Below are 27,255 nucleotides of genomic sequence, written 5' to 3' on the forward strand. Positions count from 1 at the left end.
CCTTCTGTGCAATGACTGTGCCCCTTGCTCAAATCAGTAGATCTATTTTACCTGTTGACTCTATGGGGACCTCTTAAATTGGTATCATAAAGTGAAAATATAAGGCTGCAGTGACACCTGGTGGCAGCTAGGTTTTTTTTGTCCTTTATCTTGAGCAGCTAAACCTGGTGTTTACCTGGTGTTGGTCTGATGGTTTTAGACACATTATGCACAGTGAAGGTTTCTATCTGAACTTTGAAATATGCTTGGTATTTTGATCATACCTCCCAGAGGTTTATAGTAGTGGATTCTGTAAACAATGAAAACAACATCTTATTAGTAATTTCATGAGAGGGTGATGCTGGAGGGTGACAAAGTTGCATTATTGCAGCAGCAGAATCAACTGACAAGACAAATTATATTTACAAAACAACATTAAAATTGAATTGAAAATAAATGTTTGTCATGTTCATAGTGCTAGATACTTATAAGCTAGCTGTAAAGTAAACTAAAATTGAGACTGAAGCAGAACTAAAACCATACGTTCTAACTTGAATATAATGTATATTGCAAGTGGAGTATATTGAAGTTTTTGCAGGCCACAGTTCATCAGTGCAAACTCTTGCAATTTTGTAATTTGAGTGTTTCTATTTTCTGCTTCTATTACTTCTACTCCACTACATTTATTTTACAGCTATGGTTACTTATCACAGACTTGAGTTTTAATACAGCACATATGGGTAAGAGAGTATTATAAAAATACAGTGTACTATCTTAATTACAGAAAATAGAGATCAACATTATAAGAGATAAAGATTGGTGATTATCCAAAAGCTGCAACGTGGAAATACTGCAACATTACAATGCTACTGCATAATACTTCCACTTTGATACATTTTTACAGATACTGTACTTCTTATCTCAGTATATGTATTTCACAACTTAAGTTCCAAAGTACTTTACCAGTCAAAATTTTTTGAGCACACCATTTCTCCAGTTTTTACTGAAAATTACAGTTTCATGTCTCAGTGTACTCTGAAATTAAAACTAAAGCACAGAACAAATAAACAATTGGAGTTTTAAAAATAATAATAAATCATGCAATATTTTTGTTTGATAAAATTTTATTTAAATGATTGAACAGCCAAACACCACTGTGCTGGTCATTTATATCAGTTCTTTTCACTGGTTATTAATACTTTTACTTCATTAAATGATTTGAGTATCTCTTCCACTATTGGTCATGAGTATTATTACTCAAATAAATTCCCCGAGTACTTCTTCCACCACTGGTTATTAGCACTTTTACTTCTACGGAGTATGTCCTCCGCTGCCGCAGGTTGAGTGCTACTGTCTCTTTAAGTTTCCAAAGAACGTGACGTCTCGCGTGTTGTGCATGTCTCAAGACCGGGAACAGGCTCCGCACGTTCACTTCTAACTGCAATCTACAAACTTCTACATATCACAGGTTAGTAAATTACCAGTTCCTAAACTGTCCAACTGGAAAAGATAAGCAATAATAAACAACTCAACCGATGTGTATGTAGTTTATTTGATAAATTATGTCATTGTGGTTCATTCATTCCCGAATGTCATGCTAACGCCGCTAGCTAACCAGTTAGCTCGCAGACAGTTAGCCAGTGTTGTATAGATTAGCTATATTTTGTTGCGAGCCTGCTAACATCGGTTATGAAGCAAAGACGTGTAGGTTTTGTAGGTTACATTCCTACTGATTTAGTAGCTGGCTGTGTCACCTTTATTTTCGACCACGATTTAGAGTGAAGAGCCGCCGTCTGCAGCTAACGTTAGGGAAATGGTAAACGTTAGCAAGGGCACATGGGTATTGCCAACGTTAGATCACGCTGCTTATTTTAAACTGATCATATGAGTTAAATGTTAACGCACTGACAGCTCTCACTAAACATGTCCTTAAGAAAAGCTGGGACCTATCATGAAAGCGTAGTGTGATTCCAGTCTATGTTTTAGTACAATGTCCAGTGACCATGTTCATACCAGCATGGCAGCAGAGGTGGAGGAAAAACAGCTGTCTGTGGGGTGAAGGAAACTGAGACTGTGCCAGCCATTGAACTGGGCCTCTGTCAGCTGTTGAACCCATGAGAGCTTCTGTTCAATGTTACGACCAAAATAAAGACTGATTGTGCCTGTTGGTCTGCTTGGTTTGTTGTAGGCTTGTGATCTGATCATCTGTATCACTGAACATGAGTTTCTTTGACTCAAAGCCCCACAACATCCTGACATTCAGTATTGCGTGAGGGCATTATGCAGGAATGTGACATTTGTTTGTTTCTTTTAACAATACATTAATGAGCACCAAACACTTAACTAGGTACCATGATTCATTGGTGCATTAATTAAGTTAATTCCTTCACTATCCCACTATTCCTTCACTATTTCTTGTACGGTGCAGTGACTGAATTATTGAAATCTTACACCAGTCTCCCCTTATGCTTTTCCCAAAGTTTTCCCAAAGTGTTGCTGTCATGCCTGCCAAGAAAACCGCCACCAAGAGGAAGTCTGATGCTATTGTGCAGGATGGTAAAGACTCAAAGAAAGTGAAAGGTAAGTTCATGGGCTTTTTAAAAAAGGGGCTGATAAAGGCTTGACTGGACCCATGTCTCTGTTCATGGACAACTTAACAGTGTTTTTTATATGTTTGCTTGCTAGCCCAACTACAGACACGTTTCTAACTTGGAGAGTCTAATCAAATCGCTGTTCAGATAACAATACACATCCATGATTATAGAAGGAGGGCATGTAGCTACAGGAATGTTGCACCACAACACCACAGTTTTAACAAGTTGCCTCATGTACCGTAACTGTATTTTGTATCTATGCAGAATTCAAATTTGTAAGACTAATAATGGCTAAGATCTAATTAAATCAGCTGGGTATGAAATTGTTTGTGCGTGTACCAGTTTCCCACAGGAGTCATGGCAAGGAGGCAGGTCAGGTTCTTGTTCTGGGCCAGGGTGATGTTGGACAGTTGGGTTTAGGTGAGGACATCATTGAGAGGAAGAAGCCAGCCCTTGTGTCCCTGCCAGAGAAAACTGTGCAAGTGATAGCTGGAGGCATGCACACTGTGTGCCTCAGCGACACTGGCCATGTAAGTGAACACCTGTCTTATTTCTTTTCAAAACTGCATGGCTGTTTTCCTACTAACATTTTAAACACTCTGGTTCCCAAATAAACTGTTTGGTTTCTTGTCTTCTTTTGTTTTGGTTCACTTCCCCAGGTCTATACATTTGGCTGTAATGATGAAGGGGCCCTTGGACGAGACACATCAGAGGAAGGGTCTGAGATGGTCCCAGCAAAGGTGACGCTGGAGGAGAAGGTGGTCCAGGTGTCGGCAGGAGACAGCCACACAGCTGCACTCACAGAGGATGGAACAGTGTACATCTGGGGCTCCTTCAGGGTAAATTACCTGCTGTTTTCAGCCACCTTGGCCTGTGCTTGGAAGTGTGTATGTTTGTGTGTGTGTGTGTGTGTGTGTGTGTGTGTGTGTGTGTGTGAGAGAGATTTTTCCTATAACTAGTCAACCCTTCTCTACCCACAAAACTCTAGAGCACCAGTGGAAATATTCAGTACTCATGTTCACCTTGCACATACAAATTCACAGTATGTGCAGTTTGGGTCCAGTCTTTTCAAAATACATTTTCTTTCAGGATAGATACATATCACCTATCAGCTGGCAAACAGCTGGTCAAGAGTAATTCACTATTCACTGGAGCATGTCACCTTTTTTTCAGTATTTTCTAAATCTTGACGTACCTTCATGATTCTGAAGCGTTTTTTTTCTTACTATTATTGACAAACAAAAGGTTTGTCAATAATGGTAAGAAAAAAAAAGGATATGGAATACGAAGGGAAACGGGAGGGTTAAGAAGTAGTGAACTGTCAATGCTCAATAACCAAGCTCCATAACATCATGTATTATGCATGACCCAAATACAGCAGTGTCCAGTATTGTCATCAAGCATCCAACTTCAGTTATACTCAACTGTCAGTACTCACATGAACCCAATGAACATGTCTTTATAATCTTTACTGTGTTGTTTAGGAATAGTTTCTTGTAACGGTGACTTCATCCCTTTATTTTTCCTGTCCAACGTTTCTGCATGTTTAATTAATTTAACTCTGCACATCACTGTCCAGATATTCCTGTGTTTTCCATACTATCTTCCTCGATATGAATCCTTGTGATTCCACTTTTCATTATTTGTTTTATCCCAGAGATATCGGCAGTCTCATTTCCTGTCAGTCCCAATTGAGCTGTAACCCTTCATGAAAATTAAGTTAAAAGCTGTTCAGAGTTTCTCTTGACTGGAACTCAAGCAATTTACACAGAATATCCTGCCAGCTACTTTATTTAAACGATTTAAATCTCATTAGCGCAGGGCTGGAGTCTGAACACATGAATATTTTCCAGGGTTTGTCCCTCTCTCCTTGGTACAGTGTCAACAACAATGAAAACATTTGGGTGTATATTTATCCACTTTCCTTACCGGCACTAAGAATGCAAGTGCCGTGTCCTCATTTTTAAAAACTTATCATATATTTCAAAAAGATACACTGTTGAATTATGATCAGTTTGCTTCCTGTTTCTCTCATTCATTATATAAAAATCTTCAGCTCAGACTCCTTCTTGAGCCTGCTCATTTTCTCAGCAAGACTGATGAATCACTGAAATAGTTTGTGCATCTCTTTGTCAGTGCAGCCTGATTTAATGGTTAGTAATTTGCTGCCTTTCTCTGATTTCTATTTTCAAGCCTCCCACCTCCACCTGCAGAGCAGGAAGTGTCTTAAAACAATCTCTCAAAGTAAAAAGATGAAACATTCCAGCTCGATCATTTGTCCTTGAGTTCACATTTTTTTCTAGCATTAAATCTCCAGATAATGTTTACCTTTTTGTTTCGTTATTGCTTTTATTTTCATGACTAGTAAATGTGCCCACACTCCTTTTTCTCACAGAGCTATAGAAAAAGTACCCCTGCCCATTATGATGAAATGACTCGTATCACACTCACTCTACTTCAGTTTCATTCATTGTCTTAATGTGACTTCAAGAGCAGATTCATTTTCTGTAATAATATCTCTTCTAGTCATGTCGCCATCATTTGAGCACACTAGGCTCGCTCTCTCTCTCCTCCTCATTTATCAAGCCAGTTGCATTTCTTGCAAAATGTACTGAGATTCACTGCTGCAAATTGTTTATTGTTTTGATTTCAGAAAAAGTACTTTTAAATCTTTTAAGTTTGTTGGTGGTTGTATTTGGATGCAATTTTATTCATCTTCATTAATGAAGGTGGTATATGCTGCTTGACCCCCTTTCATCTTACTTTGGTGCACCACTCCATACCCATTACAGAAAACATAGATTTTGTTTGATTACGTGTCCTCCACTTAGATAATATCAGATTTATAATGTCTTTATAGTACTTCAACCTTTTACTGGTTAGTTACTTTACTAAGCTTTTAGGTCATCAACAACTCCACACATTCATCCAAAGCAACCAGACTTTACTTATGTATTACATGTTTCTCATCAGTAACCCTAGTCGTAGCCCTACAGATCTGTTTATTCCCAGTAGCGTGCCTCTCTTTTCTCAGACCACCCCAACTACCTCTGTGTAAGAGATATTACTTCCTCTCATCTGTGCTTTGAAACTTTTATTCATGCCTCCTCCACTGGACTCTGTAATCTCTGCTTCTTGTGCCTACATGACCAAATCTCTGACACTTTCAGCATGTTATAGGCTTGTGAACAAAAAAGGGCTACATATTTTTACTCATGAAAGAGAAAAAAAGAGCAATTCAACCATAGTTTGATGACCTTTTGTAAAAGCCAGTCCTCACTGTTTTCCTCTCTCAGCACTTATCACTCCTCCTGCGAGATTACTCATCGGTTTTTCATTATTAATACTCAATGGCACACTGGCAATTATATCTCTATTGCCTCTGCCTACCTTCTACATTCCCACTTGATTTTTGACAGTGCTGAAACTATGTGTGAAGCACTGTGTAGCCTCCACTTTAAAAGGTTCTTTATCAATTAGAAATGCAGCAAGCCAAAAACAAGAAGGCATCAATGGGATTGGCCTAACACTAATAAAGTAATTGTTTGAAATACTTTTAGCTAACCTGGATTACCAGGTAGGTTGGTTTTGCCTTTATAGTTCAGTTTTTGGTGGGCAAGAGACAAACCAACACGGTCACAGAACAGAAGTGGATATTGCATATATTAATATCATAGTTAGATTTCCCTCAACGCAAACTTGCAGAGTGTGTCGGTTAATGCACTAGTCAACTACTTTTTTTCCCAGGATAACAACGGTGTTATAGGTCTTCTGGAGCCCATGAAAACATCTGCTGTTCCAGTCAAAGTCCCCATAACAGAACCTGTTGTGAAAATCGCATCAGGTAAGAAACCATCCACTTCAACCTCATTGCCATATATTTTTATTTGTTCACTGTGTATTAAATTCTGACAATGTTTCTGTTTCATGAATGCTTTAATAGGTAATGATCACCTGGTGATGGTAACACTCGAGGGAAATCTATACACATCAGGCACAGCAGAGCAAGGGCAGCTTGGAAGAGTGCCTGAGCATTTTTCAAACAGAGGAGGCAGGAAAGGCCTCGGTAAGTATCTGTTAGGTTTTGATGTAATAAAAAATAAAAGATTGATATGACTCTATGGTTTGTAATTGCATTAAACCACTGATGTTTTCATGTCCTTTATGATTAATGTATATTACCGTGGTGTTCTTGCTCACTGAGTTTCCTGTGATTTCAGGCCGGCTGCTGGAACCGCAGATGGTAAAACTCAAAGGGAAAGTTCACTTCATAGATGCTTTCTGTGGGGCGTACTTCACTTTTGCTGTATCAAAAGATGGACATGTGTATGGATTCGGTCTCTCCAACTACCACCAGCTGGGTCAGTATGGCTTATCAGTGTGTAATTTTAACTGTAGTGGTATCTGACATGACTTTATGGTTATCTAGAAGTCAGTTGCACACACTGCATCAGACATTACAAGGTGGTTGTGTGTGTCCTTACACCCTTATTTTATTCATCTGAGCAGGCACTAAAAGCACCAAGATGTGTTTTGTCCCTGTAAAACTCACATGCTTCAAGAACTCAACCACCTCCTGGGTTGACTTCTCTGGAGGACAACATCACACTCTCTGCCTTGATGCTGAAGGTAAACTGCAACTGACCATATCTGATCTAGATTTGCACTGTTAAAGATCTGTCTGACAGTTGTAACAGTATAACCCAAATACTGAAGAACAGTTGAAAAAGAAAAAAAGAAAAGTAACATATAAAATGTTGTATTTTAGGACAGGTATATAGCCTGGGCAGAGCAGAGTATGGTCGTCTCGGTCTTGGCCAGGGGGCTGAAGAGAAGAATGAGCCTACACCTGTGATGGGGATCGAGCCGGCCAGTGGTGTGACATGTGGGGCGTCCGTCAGCTATGCTGTCACCAGAGAAGGTGAGAAACAAAGCGCACGCAGCAGAGGATTAAGTGACCGACTTCTGAGTATGTATGTTAGACTGTTTGCTTTTAAGGAGGTGACGGTGAGGAAAGGGTCGCCATTATGGTTAGGAAAATTACAGCATTGGACATTCAGTTTCTCTGTGTCAGTCACTTTTTCTACACACAACCATCCCCAGTGAACAACCTCTAACAGGTTTTACAACAGGAAAAAAAGAAGCTTGCTTCTCCTGCCTTTGCTATTTACAGAGGACTATCATTAATCACTTAACTGCAAGCTGTTCTTTGTGAGGAAAACAAACACTGGTCCTTTCAAGTATGGTTGGATGTAAAGTATATATCCCTTAATACAGCATTTTCTCTGTACTGCTAGCTGATATGAGTAGTGTTTCAACTGCCTGTCAGCTTTATTTGTGCAATATTTGCTCTCAGTTATGTGCATTTCAAAAAAAACAAATCACTACTCTTACTGTTGGCTGTGCTTCCTCCAGGATCTGTGTACGCCTGGGGCATGGGCACCAACCTGCAGCTCGGCACAGGAGAGGAGGATGACGAGTGGAGCCCTGTAAAGATGACGGGCAAGCAGCTGGAGAACCGCGCAGTACTGATGGCCTCCAGTGGAGGGCAGCACACAGTCCTTCTTGTCAAAGACAAGCAGGAGAGCTGATGTTGCATCTCTGGCTGAGAGTGCTGGGGGATCTTTTATTCTGCTTCAAGGTGGGGCCTTTACCTAAAACGTAGGGACGGGGTTAATCTGTAAGTGACTTCCTGTGCTGAGCCGAGGGAGCTTGAAAGATGCAGGGGGAGGGGAGAGGTTCAGTCCCTTTTAGGAGAACTCCGCTCTTCCTACTGCGGGGAAAATTTTTCGTGGATGTTCGTTAGATCATGACAAATGAGAGACTATTTTTTTAAATCTAGTTTTTGATGTTCCCTTTTGAATTAATTTCATTAAAAGTCATCAGTATGACTGGAAGACGGCGTATGTGATGTTTATGAATGTGACTGCATGTACATAAAGTAAATGAGAGTGCAAGCCTTTTAATGAGTTTCCCAAACAGTAGTCTTTTTAATGTGTTTTTTTTTTTTCTTCTTTTTTTCTTTAAAGCAATAATTCCATTGGCCTTGGTTCAGACAGGACAATTTATACTGAGTGAGTGTAACGTGAGTCTACTGTTCATTTTACCTATGGCACACAAAATAATTGTGGCTATTTGGACATTTGGTAACATCCTACTGTATCCTGCATTCTGTTGGTTTCCCTGTCTGAAAATAAAGATAGCATTTTAAGTTTTTAAGCCTTTTCTTATCCTATGAATCAGCTATAGTGTAACTCTTTTGATAATCAATGAGTTGTTTGGTATTTTTCTTATCATTATTAATAGCAGAATGGGTTATTTTCCAATCTAAAATACCAAGCATTCATTGGTTATAGGTGTGAAAATTTGCTGCTTTTTTGTTTCATAGAAACATTAAAATTGAAATTTCATTGAAAAGAATACCTTTTGGTTTAGACCTGTTGGTTGGACAAAATAAGCTATTTTAAAACTTTCAACCGTAGGAAATTGTGATGGACATTTTAAACTAGTTTCTTAGACTGACACAAAACAGTTGATTAATCAATAAAATAGTCTGCAGTCAGGGAAATAATTTAAAGTTTGTAGTCCTGCTGTGCAGTATCCATGTTGGCAGGCGACTAAATCCAATTCTATGATTGGAAAAGGGAAATGTCACTATAAAAGAAAATGCTCGTTATTTTGTTGAGGTTTGATGTGTCAGTCAATCTGAAAGACTTCTGTTAGTAAATGACAAGTATAGCAAAATGAGGAAGTAATTTGCCTATGCATGTTTTCAATATACATTAAATATTTTATGCTCCTTCGTTGTTGAAACCAGTGCTGCAGGGAAGCAGTGAAACATGGCATTTTTGCATTTCAGTCTGATCTGTTTATCAGTGCCCTTCATCTGTGCAATAGAACAAATGTAATTTAGTTAGACAATTATACGTACAGTGCAGCAGTATAGAGCATTATCATCAGTTCTACAGAAATGTCTTAAAGCCACTGAAAATAAATGTCTGCCTCTCCAGGGTATGGGCACAGTTTCCCAGCAGTTGCACCCTTTATGTCTATTATAGATGCAAACACCACATTCCAAACGCATGGAGCCATGAATGTAAATCAGAAACACTTAAGGATGCAAATGATGGCACAAGTACATACATCAAAGCTACATGCCTTTGTGTTTTATGTGGGGTGAAACGAGCGGGGTCCTTGTTCGTCTCATTTTGCTTTCATCTGACCAAAAGGGCAGATGATGAAGTGTAAGGGCTGAGTCCTGTGGCAAAAAAGCTTCTCAAAAAGCTTTGAAATGCTAAAGTATCTTTCATAAGCAGTTAACTGATCAGAGTGAACCTCTTCCCTTGTTTGTTTTGCACTGCTGTTTGTTCTGCGACAAAGAAGAAATGCGGGTGATGCATTTGGAGGTTTTCACTGTTTGTGGGTAATGGTCGTACAGTGGCACTTAACTGTTTCGAGGGGTTCTGTAGATGCTTTCTTTCCGTGGAAGAAATGCGGCTTTCTTTATCACAGCCGGGATGTTCACTTCCAATGTTTTTTAAACAGTTAGAGATGATCATAGCGCACAGGAACGTCCCTTTTCCCCTGTATATTGTAGTAGCAGTTATGTAAAGTAAATGTTAGTCTCAGGCAGCCAGTACCACTACAGACCCACTACTATCTTACACATTCTCATCTCTGAAAGAAAGTCATGTAATCTGTTTTGGCTGTGACTCAACCAAAAAGATAATTTGACATTTCACTCTGTACTGGCACTGCAGTTAGATACTTTCACTGATGCATTAAACCCATAATATTTTACCGTCAGATCTAACATTTTCTCTCTTGAAATGTTGCCTTAGTTCAAATTCTAAGATGAGTAAAATGCTGTTACTTGGGAAGGATGACACTGATTAAATGACCTTTAGACATGCATCCTTTTTTTTTTTCTTGCCTCATGGGTCTGAATTTTAAGTCCAAAATTTTGTTTTTGGATAATTTTCTGAGACCTCCAGATTCTTAAACCTGTTAAAAAATGTTGCTGTTGCATTGCTGCTTTTTGCTTCTCCACCCTCACAAATGAAGCTTTATTCTCCTGAAAATCATTCCCTGTGCCAACCTGCTGTAGGGAAATAGGACTCATTTAAGCTGTGAGGTTAAGAGAGGGCGTTAAAAGCATCAGTCTTTGACACCTGTTAACAACCTAAAAGATGGAGCATTCAGAAGTCTCATAATGCCCAGAAACCAAATACGTTCCTGGCAGAGAGAGAGAGACATTCATACAGGAATTCAGCTGCGGCATCCTGTGATTAACTCCTTTCACTCACAGAAAGTATAACAGGGATTTTTTTTCATGCATGTGGGCTCTAATCCTTCTGGTGTTAAACTAATCACAGAGGAGACCGAGGAGTCTCAGGCACCTGCACCTCCGCACATTCACTCTAATAATGGAGAAAGTCAAATTAATCACAGCTATTGGCTTCTCCACTCAGGGCTGTGCGTAAGGCGTTCATAAGGCCTTTGTATTGGTAACACTGTCCTCGCCTCTGCTTCACGCTACACATCTGTAACGGGGCTCGTGACAGGCTGTGTGGTGCATTCATGAACAGCCGTGTCATGCTGGTAAAATTATAACTTTGCAATAGAAGACGTTTCGCAGCATTTACTGCGGCTCTGCCACTGATTGGGATGTGGCAGCCCTTGAGTCACCCCTGCTGCTTTTTTAATTAACTTGTCATTTCAATTGTGTTGAGTGCTTTCTCTCAAGTATGTCTTAATCAAGACATCCAGAGTTTTGTGATGATTTGAAGATGCTTTGGAGAGGCTTGACTCAGGGTTGTTTTCATCAAGCAGTCCATCATGGTGGGAACCTGTTGAATATGGCACAGCAGAAAGCTATTGTCCAAATCATTGCCTTCATAGTCTTCATAGTTTCTCTCTCTCTCACACACACACACGTGCACACAACTGGAAAAATGACCTATACTGGGTTAGATATAAAGCTTAAATGTATGTGTGTATGTGGAAAGTGATAGAAGGCAAATGTATCCTCATACACATCAACACATTACCTCCAAAACACTACTAAAACACTTAACATCCATTTGCTATCATTGCAAATGACAGATTGTGTGTGTGTGTGTGTGTGTGAGAGAGAGAGCGAGAGAGAGAGAGAGAGAGAAAGCATTTATCCCACTCCTTTTTTCACTGTGTAAGTCATAAAACACTTTGAAGACAGTGCATTTTGCAGGTGGAGATTAATACATCTGAGAAATACTGTTTTAAAATTAATATTCCAAACCCCTCAAAAATACTTGTGAGCATTATCTTCAAACAAGCACATAATTCTTTCCAGTGCTGTCACGCTTCCTGTCTTAAGGTTTGACTAAATTTGACAAAGAGCAACCGCTGCTGCTCAGCTTTACCGCACAATAACAACAAATGCCTCTGGCTGTTGTCAATGCATTGAGTGATGTATGAAATACGTTGCAGGAGATGTTGTTTGGCTTCGGCCTCCAAAAAGCTCTAATAGGAGAATGGTCTACTCTGGGAAAACAAAGCTTTTCTGTGAGCGTGTGTGCACAGGAAACCAAATGGGGTATTATTAGGAAATGAATATCTCTCTTGCTGTTAAGCTGCTGGTGCTCCACTGCCTGAGGACCATACTTGTAATTACTGGAGATTGGCTTGATAGATTGGACTCCTTGTCCAGTGGGTTGAGGGCTTCTCGTGAGCCCCACAGCAGAGCACCAACAGCTGTGCAGGGGCTGGTACGAAGGGCCAATCTCTTGATCTGATGCGTGTTTACAGATCTGTTATGTTGACCGGATGACAGCGGGCGTTAATGAAGCACCACGGTGTATGACTCATCCCTTTAATGGACTTTTCTTGTTATTTACTCACTGTCTCGGTTATTGTCGTTGTGTGCTAATTGCTTATGGAAGTCCACATACACTCTAAGAGTGCAAAAAACCTTTATCAATGGCAACTGAAGTGAGATGCAGCTGATAGAAAAGGGATGGGTACTGTGAAGGAGTCACAGCCTAGTATCTTCGTCAAGGGGATGGTAGTCAATCAGTAGTCAGAAGGCAGAAGAGGTTCTAGGCTACAAGGCTACAGTTTATCATTGTACACCTATAACATAGTTGAACTCACATGGACAGTTTCAAAAAGGAATCAAAATCGATGCATCACAATGCAACTCAACCGCTGACAGTTCAATGAGAGATTTGCATGCGTTATGCTAGTAGCAGTACCGTTGTCTGTAGCTGTTAGCCTGAAGCAAAATATGAGAAGCAGGCCTCCGGTAAGCTCATGTCTTTCTTAGCCCACGCAAGTTTTTCAGTCTTGTAGTCCTCAGCTTCAACCAAAAGGGTTCAAAGAAAACATTTGTGACGATGGGGAAAACAAAGTAAAATTTGAGGTTCAGCCCCTCACTGGCCCAGTAATTTTCATACAGTCCCTTATGACTCTTAGCTGGCAGATGGCACCCAGTTTGAATCCCTGACACAGCTCCTCAGCAGGGAATACCCGAGTATTTGGCGCCTTGTGAAACATCAAGAACTTGCTTCACAGCGTTTCGCACTTCTGGCATTTTGTAAACACTTCAGGGAATTTGAAAGTTTGATGATCTGTCTTACGGCCGACAGGCTATCACGCAAAACAACAGGCCAAATCACCAAATGCATTATCCAAATCTCTGCGTAATCATCATCTCATTAACTGATTCCTTTTGGGTACATCTGTAGCGTCGGGTTGTTTTGACTCAGCTTTGGCAGGTTGGGCCCTCTCGGCCAAGACGCTGTGTCGTGTGAAAAACCTCTCTTACTTTATGTGGGTGTCTGCTGTTCTGTTGAACAAATTACATGACTGCAATACTCTGGTGTCGTGGACCTCAAGTGGTACTTCTGTTCAAGCTGCCAAACAAGATAATTGTGTTCCATCGGGCCAAACTACAAATCTGTCTCAGCAGCGTTAGTGAGGAGTAAGACGTCTCCCTCGCTCGCTTAGATCTCTTCACAAAGTGTCCCTCACGCACAAACTAGCACTGGAAGTCTCATAACAAGCATCACCCAGATGAAACAGAAAAGATAGTCTTGCTTCAAAACTATTGATTGTGTCTAAGCTTTTGATGCCAGCAAGGGAATCATTAGCATCGCAACAGTGAGAACACTTCAGCAAGATTCACTCTCTGTTCCCGTTTCCCTCTGTTAATTTGTTTCAGCGTGTGTGTAACCATTAGTTAGGGTCAGGAGATGAAAAGCTTTTAATTATCTTCGTCTGACTTTGGATCTGGTCTACAGCATCTGTGTGTGTGTGTGTGTGTGTGTGTACATGATTAATAGCAAATGATAGTGTGCACCCAGGCTCTAGGGACAAAAAAAACAAAACAAGATATTAAAAACCAGAACAGGGGCGAAGATGACAGCTACGCTCGAGTTCTCAGACGTGACAAGTAACGCTGCAGATCTGACCTGCTCTGCTGAATAAAGCGCTTTTAGTATTCATATTTTTTTAAAAGGGCCAGCATGCAGTCTAGTCGAGTCAGGAGCCAGCTCCAGCTCATGGTGTTTAACTAAATTATTCATTTTGTTGCTTTTTCATTTGTCTTTTACACAGTGAACGTATAGGCAGAGCCATGTATATTTCATAAAGGGACCATACTATATGCTCTGCTCGGCAATAGTGACATACCCACTCCACCCCACACCCCCCTTCCACCTCCAAGCTTCACACTGAAAATCTTTCTTTCCTGTCACTCGAGTGGTATCTGTCAACATCCACAAGGCTCCAAGAGAGCGATGCCACCTAATCACAGTTTCTATTCACTGAGATATCATCAGTCTTTCAGCAGAGATTGATTTCAGCCCTTTAATGTGCACAAGAACTTCAATGAAAGACCAAGACCAATTGGACATGTCAGGCATGGACCATAATGCAAAAATAGCCAAGGATTTGTGATTTTCAGCACATCTCCTGTGAGCCCCACTGGCATTTACAGCCTTCACTGGCATTTACGTTATGAATGTCTTGTTTAAGTGTCAAATGTATGTAACGGGTATTGACCAATCACGGGTGTTTGTGCTTGACTCGCACTCTGGTGTGACCCATTCAGTTAAAATTGATTCTTTTATCTTTATTTCATTTTTTCTTACTGCAAGATGAGTGTACAAAAACTGTGATTAAAGTGGTAGTCTGACTCTGGGTCAGTCAGGGGCTTTGGACCTGCGTGGTTTAAAGAATAAGGCTGGTGAAACTCACATGCATTTGGCTTGCTGTCAACAAATAAACAAACAAAAAATTATGAACTGAACCAACTAGCAAGTACATGTATTGTTTGTGTAGCCAAAGTCTGATATAACATACTCCTCTGTGCCATACAGATCCATCCAAAAAATATTAAGAGAGTATTACATCAGTGAGCCACATTTGTTGCCAGTCACAAAAATACAGAACATCACCAGCTTTATTCTTTAATTGATACAGTGTAAAATTAACCTAGTTCTCTGGGGCATCTGGTGTCCAGAAAACCTCAGTATCATCCCTGACTTATTTCACATTGTGCTTTCATTTGTTCACTCACATTTACACACACATTTTAAATGTATCTCCTTCACTCCCTGTGATCTATGACCACCGGTGGCTTCCAGGTTGAAGGCCCCTCGGCCCAGTCAACACCGACCTGATGAGTAATACGTAATTAATTGTACCAACTAATTACATGTGTGACTCCCATGAGGCCTCACTGGCATTTACAGAGTATAAGTGTAAACAACATCAGTAATAATGATCACAGAAAACAAACTATTTGATTAAAACTAAAAGTCATTAACAACAAAAATTCAAAATAAAAGCACTTACAAGATACAACTTATGCAACTGACAACTGTATTAATGTTTTCAAAAGACAAAAGTGGTAATTACATCTATACAATAAGATACTTTATATATTGTCTTTACTGAAACCAAAAAATCTGAGGATAATATAAAGATCAAGCAGTTTTCTCTACAAAACAATTCACATTTACAAACAGAACTAAACATAAAGCTGAATAAGGCATTATGGTACAGATTTTCATTAAGATGAACATATTGTTGGCCACCCTGCAGAAGGCATTTATGAATGCTCCTCTTACAGGTATGGCTTTAAAAAAGTTAGAGACAGTCCAGACAGGAGACACAAACTTTTTTTTTTTTAAGATTTAGAATGCTTCATCTAGTTCTTATAGCACTTAGTGTAAATACATAGTTATATAATAATTGACTCTACAAGTGAAGTTTAATGGTACAACAGATTGACAGCACGTTAGAACACAAAAAAAATCACATTATCACTTTATGTTGTTACATAACAATAGTATCTTTACACTTGATACAGTATGTAATTTAGATGCCTGCATTTTAAACAAAACTGCAATGCTGCAGAGGAAAGATGACTCTCAAAATGTGTTTCTCTCAAAATGTGTTAAAAAAAAAGTGTTTACATCTCATCCTGCAAGTGTCCAACGATCGTCAGTGGAAAGCTGTCCATTAGCTGTAGTATGTACAGGATGATCTTGTTGCTTGCTAAAGCATTTCAGCCAATTCAGACTTGTCTCTGTGCCAGTTTGGGGATCATTCAGTCACCTCACTACGAGTTGAAACTGCAGTGCCAGTTCCTCAGTTTATTGTCAGATGAATATTTTGGTTGTGCAAAATACAAAAACAAACAAACAAACAAACAAAAAAACCAAAACAAACCAGAGCAGACTAACTGCTAGAGGAGTGGAGACAGTGAGTCAACTGAAGACTGATGCTCATGGTGACTATATGCTAGAAGCGCCAGTCATCACTGCTTAATCTCAAAGGCCATATTTTCATTTGATTTCATTCCTTTGATGGTGTGCTGGTTTGATAAAAGTGAAATAATATGGCGCTGTGGTCATGTAGAATTCCAGCGCACTGGATGTGAAATTTACCACAGCAAATTCAGCTGTGTTTAGATTAAGTGGACTCAGTGACTGTGTTATGTGAAGGGAGCTGCTTGTAGTGGTAAACCCTCAGATAACTATCACTTGACTCTGCAGTTCCCCTCAGCTCAGTGCGGCATTATAGCGTCTTTCAGCTCATTTCTGTTTTTTTGGCCCGCAACATTACTGTTTTGGTTCACTCTCACCACTCTCAAAGCATCATTTTCAACAAGACATTTTTGGCAAAAAAGGCTATAAAATCAACTGTATCCCCTAGGAATCGAAAGTAATATTCACAAGCTAAGCTAAAGCTAAATAAAGCCATTGTGTTCAAATACTAAGCTGCAAATCAATGACTGGCTGAAGTGTTTGCTTCACAGTAATATCTCCCCTATTGATGCTCTGCCAAGCCTGCACCGCAGCCGTCTTCACCTCTTGCTGCTACAGGAGATTTTCTCAGTCAGTCTGGTCTCCATCAAGTGAAGTTCGCGATCTGTGGGACTTGAGGTCAGGTGACCAACTCAACCAGTCACACGCCGGCCGCTGCTTGGCCATAAAAAGACTCCTCAGTGGTGGCACTGTCTGTGTGATCAATCACCTGCTTGACAATCTGATCATTGTGAGACTATGTATACACACAGCTATGAGTCCTGTGCTGTTCACCTAATATGGATGTGAAGACCTGCAAACATTGTTGAAGCTTGGTGTCAGCACTTCAAGCGCTATTAATTTTTTATTGAGCTTAAGTGGAGCCAAAACAGTAAAAAAAAAAAAAAAAAAAAAAAAAACGTATGAACTCTCGAAATACTCTCTGATTGTACTGTGTTTGTGTGTGTGTGTGTATGTGTGTGTGTGTGTGTGTGTGTGTGTGTGTGTGTGTGTGTGTACACTCCAAGATTATATGTACATTTGTATCCACTTCCTTATGCACAGGCACACACAGGCATGTTTGTGATCATCCTGACTCTTATAAAACCTATTGGGACACAGACATTTCATTAAATGAATTCAAAAACACAATCGATGATTTATCTTCATAGGTAGGTCAAAAGCCTCTCTATCTCATACTATCTCTAGACTCATACTCCTGTGGTGGAGAACTGAGTGACCTCAGTCTGGAGGTCATCCTGAACTACCCCCTCTCCCCTCTGATCCATTCCTAGTCAGGCCGGCGGTCTCTCTGTCGTCGCAGGAGCACAAACGGACGCGGGCTCCCGTGTGCTGTTGCGCGCCCTGGAGAAGCTGCTCTGCTCCAGGCGGGAGCGGTAGGGCAGGCAGAAATCCCTGAAGCACCTCTTGAAGTTCTCATCCAAGAAGGCGTACAGCACGGGGTTGAGGCTGCTGTTGGTGTAGCCCAGCGCGATGCACAGGTGCCAGCTGGCCATCACCAGGAGGTTTTTTTGGTCAATATCCACCATGGTCCTGACCATGATGAAGATGTGGATGGGAGTCCAGCAGATGATGAAGGCCGCCACTACCACCAGGACCATGCGGGTGATGCGCCGCAGGTTCCTGTCCTTCTCTTTGGAGCCGGAGAGAAGACGTACACTCTTGAGTCGCAGGATCATCAGACCGTAGCAGATGGTGATGACCAGGACGGGAACCACAAAAGCAAAGATGAACACGCAGATTTTCATCACTTTGTCCCAGTTCTGCTCAGGTTTGGGGAATCTGAGTGTGCAGACGATGTTTCCTGAGGAGTTAAAACAATTAGATGCTTAATAGAAGGACATGTGGAGAAGCTAATTTAAGTTAATAACCCAGCTCAAATGTATTTTCTCTTCTACAGCCTGATTACTCCACAAAATCAACACTTGCCACCGGAGGAGTCAGACAGCCTTTGAGGAGAAGTAAGGCTTTTATACATTTCTCCCTCACCTTTATCTGTCTCCTTGGTAACAGCTATGATCATCACAGGGACCCCGATGGCAGAGGAGAGGATCCAGATGCAGATGTTGATGAGCTTGGCTTTGGCGGGCGTGCGGAAGTCCAGGGCCCTCACAGGATGGCACACGGCGATGTAGCGGTCCACGCTCATCATGGTGAGCGTGAAGATGCTGGTGAACATGTTGTAGTAGTCAATGGCGATGACCACTTTGCACAGCAGCTCCCCAAAGGGCCACGTCCTCATCAGGCACTTGGCGCTCTGGAAGGGGAGGGTGCTGGTGGCGAGGGCGTCGGCGAGAGCCAGGTTGAAGATGTAGATGTTAGTGGCGGTCTTCATTTTGGTGTACCTGGTTGGTTGGGGGAAAAAAAACAAAAGAGGAACTGAGCACTTTTAAATGATTCTGTCTCACAGTTGACAAGAGCGGTTGATAGTTGGAGGAGATTGAATTTTTTTTTTCCCCCAAGGCCTGCCCGCTGCTGTGTGGCAAAGAAGATGCCTCGTGTGGTTGACTCATGATTTCCATTAAAATGTTTCAAGGTTAGAAACCAATTTATTGTTTGATCAAATCCATTTCCGCTCTCCAACCTATGATCTGCTGCTTCCCCTCGAAAAATATTGAACTATTGAAAGAGCTTTTTAGATGCATAATGTTTTTATGGCACTACACTAAATGCATGAGAGCTTCTTTGCTCTGCCAAAGTGACTGTAAGCCTCCATTATGCTGCACTTCTATGTAATGAGTTGATTCCAGCTGAAAAATCCCTCCAAACTCCTCCTTAATTTCAGATTCACAGATTTTTTTTATTTTTTTATTTTACCAGCAACCAGCCTTGTCTGAGTGCCAGCTGAACAGCAGTCTGGCTATTTTAAGATGGATTCCTCCACGAGTCCACTGTGTGACAGTAGTTGGTCACATTTAATTAAACCACAGTAACAGGCTGTGAAAGGATAAGGGGAGACAAAGGGATGTCTTACCTTTTATCTTAATCCACCACATAAAGGGATTTATTATGACATTACACACCATTTACTGATCTGAATATAATTGCTTTGCCAGGGAGAGAGTGAGCACAGTTTCCTTTGTGTTCACTTTGTTTGATTATTGTGGAATTGAAAAAAAAAATCATATTCCATCTTCCACACACATTTCTCCAGAGGCGGTTCAGTGAGGCGACTGCCTGGCAGTAGAGATCCAACCATCACGTCATTGCTCTACTCATTTGAGCTGCATTATTTCAGCATCAAATCAACATGACACAAATCATCAATACCAACAGTCTCTGATCAATGCGTGACTTGGTAACACACAGTGGCCTACCACAGTCATTGCTTTTGATTTGCCGGGTGAGTGTTTGACATGTCGTTTATTTTCCAGTGCAAACCAACTGGCTGAGTTCACAGCATCGCTCCTGACAGGTGCAATGAGGTAATTTCAACTGTAAGCTGTGGATCACACCGCCTTCCATCCCCTCCCTCCACTCATTTGTGTAGGAGGTGTGTGTGTGTGTGTGTGTGTGTGTGGGTGGGTGGGTGGGTGTGTTCAAGAGTGGCTCTCAGACACACTGGAATTGTGGGCAATTACAAAGGACCATCATAAGTAATATAGTGGTGAAAATATATTACATTGGACATAAACCAAAATTAAAATTTACTATTATAATCTTAGAATATCAAATATTCCCAGGAGTGACTTTGTATGGTACTTTAAGGCAATTTAAAATAATCCCTGATGATAGAAGATGTATTTATCATTTTAATGCCATTAAAAATGTGTTCACTGATCAGCATGTAGCCAGCAGCAAATTATACTTGGAAATATCAACTTAATTCCATGTAACTTGTCTTCATTTTCCATGTTTTTTTTTTTCTTTTACTCATCACTTTTCTTCTTTGTTTACCAAATGTCTCTTACCTGACCACCCCGTACATTACAAGCACGTTACCCAGCAGTCCCACCACACAGATGAGAGAATAGAGAGCCGTGACACAAACGGCGATGATTAGACTCCCAGTGTCCCCGGTCGCAGCCCCGACGGTCTTGTTGCTTTTTGAAGGCAGAGGCAGCAGATCCTCGGGAAACGAACCATTGAAAGGAGTTCCGGGGAACGAGTAGTGCTCGTTAAAATCGCCAAGAGCGTCGGGAGGAAGAGTGGGGAACTCCATTTTCAAAAAAATTCAAGTGAGATTTTTTTTGTTTTGTTTTTTGTATTTTTTTCAAACGAGGAGTCCGAGATTTCCAAAGCAGGTGCACAGGAGCGCACGAAAACTGGACAGCAAATTAATGATGAGACGCCCCAGACGAGGTTTGCTCTCTCTCTCTCTCTCTCTCTCTCTCTCTCTCTCTCTCTCTCCCTCTGCGCGCGCCCATGTGTGCGTCTCTGCGCGCTCCCTTTGGAAAAAGCGCACTGGTGCGCAAAGCAAGATGTGAGAACACTGTTCTCTTGCCTGATTCTAACCCTGCCCAAAGGCAAACCATTTGTCAAAGAGCTTTAATCAGATCTAGTATACAATAATGTTTGATCACATCCTCTTTTTTTTAATTCTCCTTATTGGTTGCTGTCCAAAATTACCAGCCTCTCTTCACCTGCTACCCAACAGCTCATCGAAAAATGTCAGTCAAAGCCAATCCAAGCATCTCTCATGGTTGTAGCTTTACAGCTCAATTAGACACGTGTTTATTGAGCCATTCCTCTTATTGCAGCCTGCTTTCGCCCCTGAAGTACTTTTTCTCCCACTCTCTATGGCCTGTGGCTCATGTTAGCGGAGCTCCATTAGAGCACAGACTGTTCTCACTAGGCAGTCACCTCCATGAAATTACCTTTCTAAACCACAGGAGTGATGCAATTGCCTGCCAGTAGCAGGGCTGATGAAATAATTAAAATGATTTTGATAGGCTGCTGTATGGCAGCAGTTCCGCGTGTGGATTTTGAAGTAAAGGCCACAAATTGTCATGTCACCCGTTTACATTTGCTGCCCAGGTAATTGTGTTGGTATCAGTTACATCTATCTGCCTGAGCAAACACATTGATGCAGGCATACAAACATGCAGGCACGTGCATTTGAGAACTCTCTTTGTCCTGTGGGTCAATATTTAATCAATACCGCTCATGTTTAGTCAGATGATGTGTCATTTTCCTGATTCTCAGTGCATCTGAGCATTTCTCATCCCCTGGTTTCACTGTGAACATGTTGGTTTGTAAAACACTGAGTGTGTTATTTGGGCATTAAACATGTTGAAACTTTCAATGTTTATTTCCAGTATTATTCCCTGCTTGGCCTATTCAGCTCACACAATGCCACATAAATCCATGACTGCACAAATGTTTGACTTTAATGCCAAGCACTTGTGCCTTTTTACAATTTTCTTTAAAGCACTCATTTATCTGTAACTGCCATTTGTCTACCCATTACTGCAAACATCAGAGGCGGTACGTGTGAGCTTGTGTGTGAACTGGCTCACACACGTGCAAGTCTGCGGTCGGTTTTTGAGAGGGTTTCTCGGGGGTAATTGTTTATTTGAACACAAAGAGATTAAAATCCTCCTGTGGCTCCGTCTGTGGTGTTCATAACCGCAGCAGTCTTCTTGCACTCTGCAAAGTGACCTTTACAAAAATCCGCCTTTAAGCAACCGCCATCAGCACCTGCACAAAGCAGGGACAGTCAGAAGAATAGGGCCAGCTCACTGAACAAAAGCTCTGAAGCCTCCCTCTTTACTGTTCCCTCTAAAGATAGACCATGTCTGCCTCCCCTTAAGATGTAGAGCAGTAATTAAAATTATCTGGCTCATTTTGGGAGTTCAGTGGGCTCATTTCTCTTTCATTAATGGGGGACACTTGTTACAAGCTTCTGTTTAAATTTCTGGTCATCCACAGTTGAGCATGATTCTCAAAATTATGTTCAAGACCAGGTTTTCAGCCACACTACTAGCAGGTTATGGCTCTATGAATTGCAGTCAGCGTTTGTTGGTTGTTAAGATGGTCCAATGGTTTAATGGATTGCTATGTTGGATTGTGCATGGTCCCCAGAGGATGAATCTTAATAACTCTTGTGGTCCTCTGATTATCCCTGCAGCACCACTAGCAAGTCAAAGATTTAATTTATCCTAAAATATTTCGGAATTTACAAGATGGATTAGCAGTGAATTTTGTACATTCATGGTTCCCAGAGTATATATACCAATAACTTTTTGTGACACTCCCATCAGCTGCAGGCTACTTTTTAGTGCTAATAAGCAAACAAAGCAAAGCATGCTGACAGGTGAAACTAAGATGGTGAACATGGTGAACGCTGCATCTGCTAATCATCGGCATGTTAGCATTGTCACTGTGCGCTTGTTAGTACGTCAGCGCAGCCTCGCAGAGCAGCCAGGCTGTAGACTGTTGGTCTTTAAAGATTCACCACTGCTGTGTGGGAGTGTGTTGCTAGAAGATAAAGAAAAAACTACAGCAGCAGGAGTGTCATGTCAGTCTGAGTTACTTCAGTACGATGAAATCAAACAATGACAGAGAAAGCAAAGCAGAGGAGTGACAGACATCTTCAGAAGTTGTTAGAGTGTAAAGTGTGGTTATGCAAGTGCTATTAGCTTTTCTATGAGGGCTGAAAGTCTGAGAGGTGCTTACAAAAAAACAGTCTCTGGCAAAATTTAATACTGATTGTTCAGAGAGTGTGAGATGAGAGGTATGGACATGGTGGAGGCGGAGAGAGGTCATGGGGGTTATCAGACAGACGCCTCCCTCCACATAGGTTTCATTGAATTCAGCCCACAACACCTCCAGAGGACATGGCGGTAAATTGCGGTCTCGACGGTTATCTGGCCTGTAAACCTACACAACACTGATCGCAGCGCTCAATCTCAACAACAATAGTCCAAGTGGGACAGCTCACTCCACAGGCGTGAAATGACTTACTCAGCAGTTGGCAAATAAATTCACTAAGTTCAATTTCTGTTACAGCTGTATGACACCTGTGCCTGCCGCAGGAGCTGTGACGATATACAGGGTTACATCAGAGGGCCATTTACCCCCCCATGAAGAGGACTAAAAATACTGTAATATATGAGTGCAGGGTAGGTGCTGTCTGTAATAGTGGCAGGCTGAGTGTACATGATGAGCCTTATCTTCTTCTGTACACAATTTTGAGATGTGGTGCAAATGTGTGGCAAGAGAGAGAGAAATTGGGTCTGCACGTACAGTAGCCGACACAGACGAAATGCTGCTGTTTTCTGTTGTCGTGTTTATGTTTTCTCTTCTCCCCTCAGGGAGAATCACTCATGATGAGTCTGCACAGGCAGCATGATTACACGCATCACTCATCAGCCCAATGGAAACCTTGGGAAGCATTACGCTGCCTCTCCGAACCCATCATGTTCGTGGAAGGGATTTCAGAGTGCAGACGCTTAAAAGTGGGCCTGATGTTCGGTTGTTGTATTCAGCTGGTGATGATGATGCATGTTTGATTTTCTAATGATCACTGAAGACCAGGAGACTCTGCTGACGATTGATTCAATGTCTTAATCATATTTGATTCACTGACATAAAATCCTCTATCGATTGAGTTGTCATACTTGTTGCACTCGCAGTAAGACTGGATGTGCTTTACATCTGCTATCAGTTTGCAATCCCTCGTGGATGACAGGATTTCTGATAGAAGCTGGTTTAGTTCATAACTTCTGAAAGGTCAGCGAAAAAAGGAATATATACCATATTACATCTTGACATTTTATTCTCCACGTTGCCAGTATCTTTCTGTGCAGACGGTTTTAGATGGGAGAGAAACTACAAGAAAACATTTGCAGGGGCTTTTGTTTTAAGTTACCTGTTTGTTCTGCAGCCGTCAGAGCTGAGGCTCAGAGGAGAGCTGAGCTTCTGCTTGCTGTCACATTGCGTTGTTATCTAACAATCATGCAGCAAGCCATATATAGCATAATGAATCTGACCTGTTCAACCCTCAAGTGTGAACTGACAGGCAAGGGCTGTTACTGGTTTCTATTAATACACTACAATTAGTGGGAATTCTGGGTGATGTGGTCACATAGTCGTGCCATTGCATATTCAAGATGCGACTCTTTCACCACAGCAGCAACACATTTCATGTCAATAGCGGTGAGAAGGTGACCCTTCACTGATACTCAGCCTCTTCAGTGGGACACTGAATTTACATGCACTGAAGAACAGATAAAAGAAACCACATGATTAAATCTGAAGAACTGAAAATTTGTAAGTTTTCTGAAGTGGTCAGTTTTCTGTGCAGTGAGTCATGAATGCACAAGACATGTCTTTGCACGATCAATATTTCCTGTAGGTATCTTTTGGAGTGAAAGAGGAGTAAAAAAAGGAGTCGTCACAGGGGAAAAGACTGGAACAGGAAAAAAACAGCAGGCTCCCCTTCCTTAGAAGCACTGAAGGATCGTGCAGCCAGCAACCTGATTAATTTTCAGACTGTGTCATATTGGCAACATTTTGTTAAACCTAATAGGCTGTCTTTTTGTGGCAAATGAAAAGTGTGTGTGTATGTGTGTGTGTGTGTGTGTGTGTGTGTGTGTGGGCAGTGTCAACAGAGCAGAGCTATTAACTGCTGTGGTGACAGAGGCTCACAGAGATAAACAAGAACACAGGCTTTGAAACATCATGTAGTTGTAGGGTTTTTTTCTGTCAGCCTTTATAAAATTTGACGGTGCACGAGACGCCGTGCTGTGTATTTATGCAGTCATAGTGCAGAACATAAAGCACGCTGTCACCTGCAAATCAGCCTCACGTCCAAGATATTTACTCATCAAAACAGATTATTTCAAAGTATCTTAATGCTGGAGAAATATGTGGATAACTGCAGCATGTTTACATCACATGTGTTTTAAATCAGGGGTATTAATAATAAATACACTGTTGATCTGATGGTTGTAGCAAGGGTAACATCTACTCTTAGTGGTTCTATGAAAATTATTAATAGGGGGAGGAAGGTCAGAATATGGGGAGGGTTATGTATTTTTTAGATTCTTGGGCAGTCTATATTTGGGAGATAAGGGGAGGATGTTTTTTTATTTTTATTTTTTTCATTCTCAAGGGAAAATATTTAGATTCTCAAGTCCATCAACATCAAAAAAGATGGTGCCTGAACCCATTTGACTAATTTTTTCCCCACTATTTTATTCCATTTGCCATACATATATAGTTTCATAACCCTGTCCTTTAGAAACTAGTCAGACATTGACACCAAAGACCGGGCTGTGTATCCACAGCAACAAAAGAGGGTTAGGGAATGATGGTGGTGTCGGTTAAATGTTAAACACAGGTCTTAAATCACTGTGGACTTTCTCCGTATTAAACCAGACCACAATCTTTCTCTAACCTTAACCAAGTGCTATGAGTGCCTAAACATCATCACAAAAAAGTTAAAGTTGACCTCAAGTGGCTATTTTATTGCAGGATCATTTATTTTGATGGATAATAAAGGAGAAACGTTGAAGGCAGTCCAGCCCCCGCACAAATGGAAGTCGGTGTTCTCAGTATTGGACAACATACGGAAAAGAGTTCAGTGGGCCACTTCTCAAATACTGAACCCAAATAAAACTTAGTAATTCAACAGTAAGGTGCAATATGATTAATGTTTCAAGGCACACTGTGTCTTTTTCAAAGCAGAGTGTGTTGAAACGTTAGTTGAGTGAATTGTGCGCTCCTGTATTTTATATGTGTTCAGGTGTTGAGAAGTGGCCTGTTGAACTGTTTTCAAATGAAAAATACTAACAGTGAACATTTTACTGATACATTAAGTATCAACTTACTTCTCTGCGACTGCGACCATTCCTCATCATGCAAACAGAAAGCTGCCTATTTATATTTCAGCAGTAACACTGTGTCTGTAGTTTATCTTCTGCCGCCAATGAGGATGCTATTTCAGGAGACAGTCAGAGGTCGTGTCAGAGGGTAGGGACAAAGGACCTATATGGTGACTCAGGTTGGTGAATGTGGCTGAGGATATTACAGTCCCCCCCCACCCCACCCCACCCCGTCCAACAGTCCCTTAGTAGAAGGTGAAGTTATGACATGCAGTATTCTTCCTTTTTTCTCCTCTGTAAGGTTTTGTGCCTCTAATTGGACAGAGGGCGGGTTGGATAGAGAGTGTAAAAACAAGCAACCACAAAAATTAGGCACTTAAGCTGTTATGAGTCTGGAAACCACTGAGTTGTCAGCACAACTGTGCGATCACTCAGAGGAAATTGGAACATTGTCATTTGTGTAGTGCCTTAGAGAGGTTTAGGCTTCAACTGAGTTTTAGGTTTGTGATCTTTTTCTTTACAACCATATTAATACAGACCTGAAACCTGACAGATACTTTGACATTTAAATGTTAAGGCCTCCTGGAATAAATCAAAATAATATCTCATAACTGCAGAATTTATTTAGCATTGGTCGGCTGGTTTATAAAAAAATTAATTAGTCACACTAATAGTTTATCACTTCAGACAATACTCACCGCATCAGTGCCTCTGATTGCAAAGTTACTGATGCTTACCATATCCATTTTCTTAACATCATTAGCAAGGTAATAAATCATTCCTCATGTAAACTGTGGAGAGTTCCCCCTGATTGCAGTGCCACTAATTTCAAACAGAGGACCTCCCCAGGCATGATAGTTGTGACTGACAGATATTTACACTGTGTCGCTACAGCTGCTGAATGAAAATCTCACAGTCTCCCTCTCACAAGATGTTATTTTCTTCTGTTTTTATGTGTTTTTTTTTTTCCTTTCACAGCGGTATTCGGCAATAACAGGCAGAGGTTCAGCGGTTTCGGCTGACAATTAGTTACGCAACAGAGATTTTTCTCCGGGTCTGCGACTTGATTAGTTTTCTGATTTCTGTCTGGTGGAG

At 41.0% G+C, this 27,255-nt stretch overlaps 2 protein-coding genes across 3 annotated transcripts; one reads left to right on the forward strand and one right to left on the reverse strand.

Annotated features, from left to right (window-relative positions):
* Window positions 1-1,299: 1,299 nt before the first annotated feature.
* Window positions 1,300-8,792, forward strand: rcc1 (regulator of chromosome condensation 1). 2 transcript variants are annotated; one of them, XR_001962076.2, is made up of 11 exons: window positions 1,300-1,447; window positions 2,460-2,559; window positions 2,916-3,103; window positions 3,233-3,412; window positions 6,321-6,417; window positions 6,517-6,639; window positions 6,794-6,934; window positions 7,083-7,202; window positions 7,342-7,494; window positions 7,989-8,214; window positions 8,603-8,792. XR_001962076.2 is itself a non-coding variant. In XM_018686583.2 (10 exons), the coding sequence occupies exons 2-10, from the start codon at window positions 2,481-2,483 to the stop codon at window positions 8,162-8,164; spliced, it is 1,257 nt and encodes a 418-aa protein (XP_018542099.1). In that variant the 5' UTR covers window positions 1,300-1,447; window positions 2,460-2,480; the 3' UTR covers window positions 8,165-8,792. The 2 variants fall into 2 exon arrangements, 1 of the variants encoding a protein (XP_018542099.1); XM_018686583.2 differs by having other exon boundaries at window positions 7,989-8,792.
* A 4,662-nt stretch (window positions 8,793-13,454) lies between these two features.
* Window positions 13,455-21,556, reverse strand: oprd1b (opioid receptor, delta 1b). The gene is made up of 3 exons (XM_018686563.2): window positions 20,302-21,556; window positions 18,380-18,735; window positions 13,455-18,194 (listed from the first exon to the last, which is right to left on the reverse strand). Exons 1-3 carry the CDS (start codon window positions 20,550-20,552, stop codon window positions 17,665-17,667), a joined length of 1,137 nt encoding a protein of 378 aa, XP_018542079.1. The 5' UTR covers window positions 20,553-21,556; the 3' UTR covers window positions 13,455-17,664.
* Window positions 21,557-27,255: the final 5,699 nt, after the last annotated feature.

This window comes from Lates calcarifer, linkage group LG15 (assembly GCF_001640805.2).
Source record: "Lates calcarifer isolate ASB-BC8 linkage group LG15, TLL_Latcal_v3, whole genome shotgun sequence".
NCBI classification, from domain to species: Eukaryota; Metazoa; Chordata; class Actinopteri; family Centropomidae; genus Lates; species Lates calcarifer.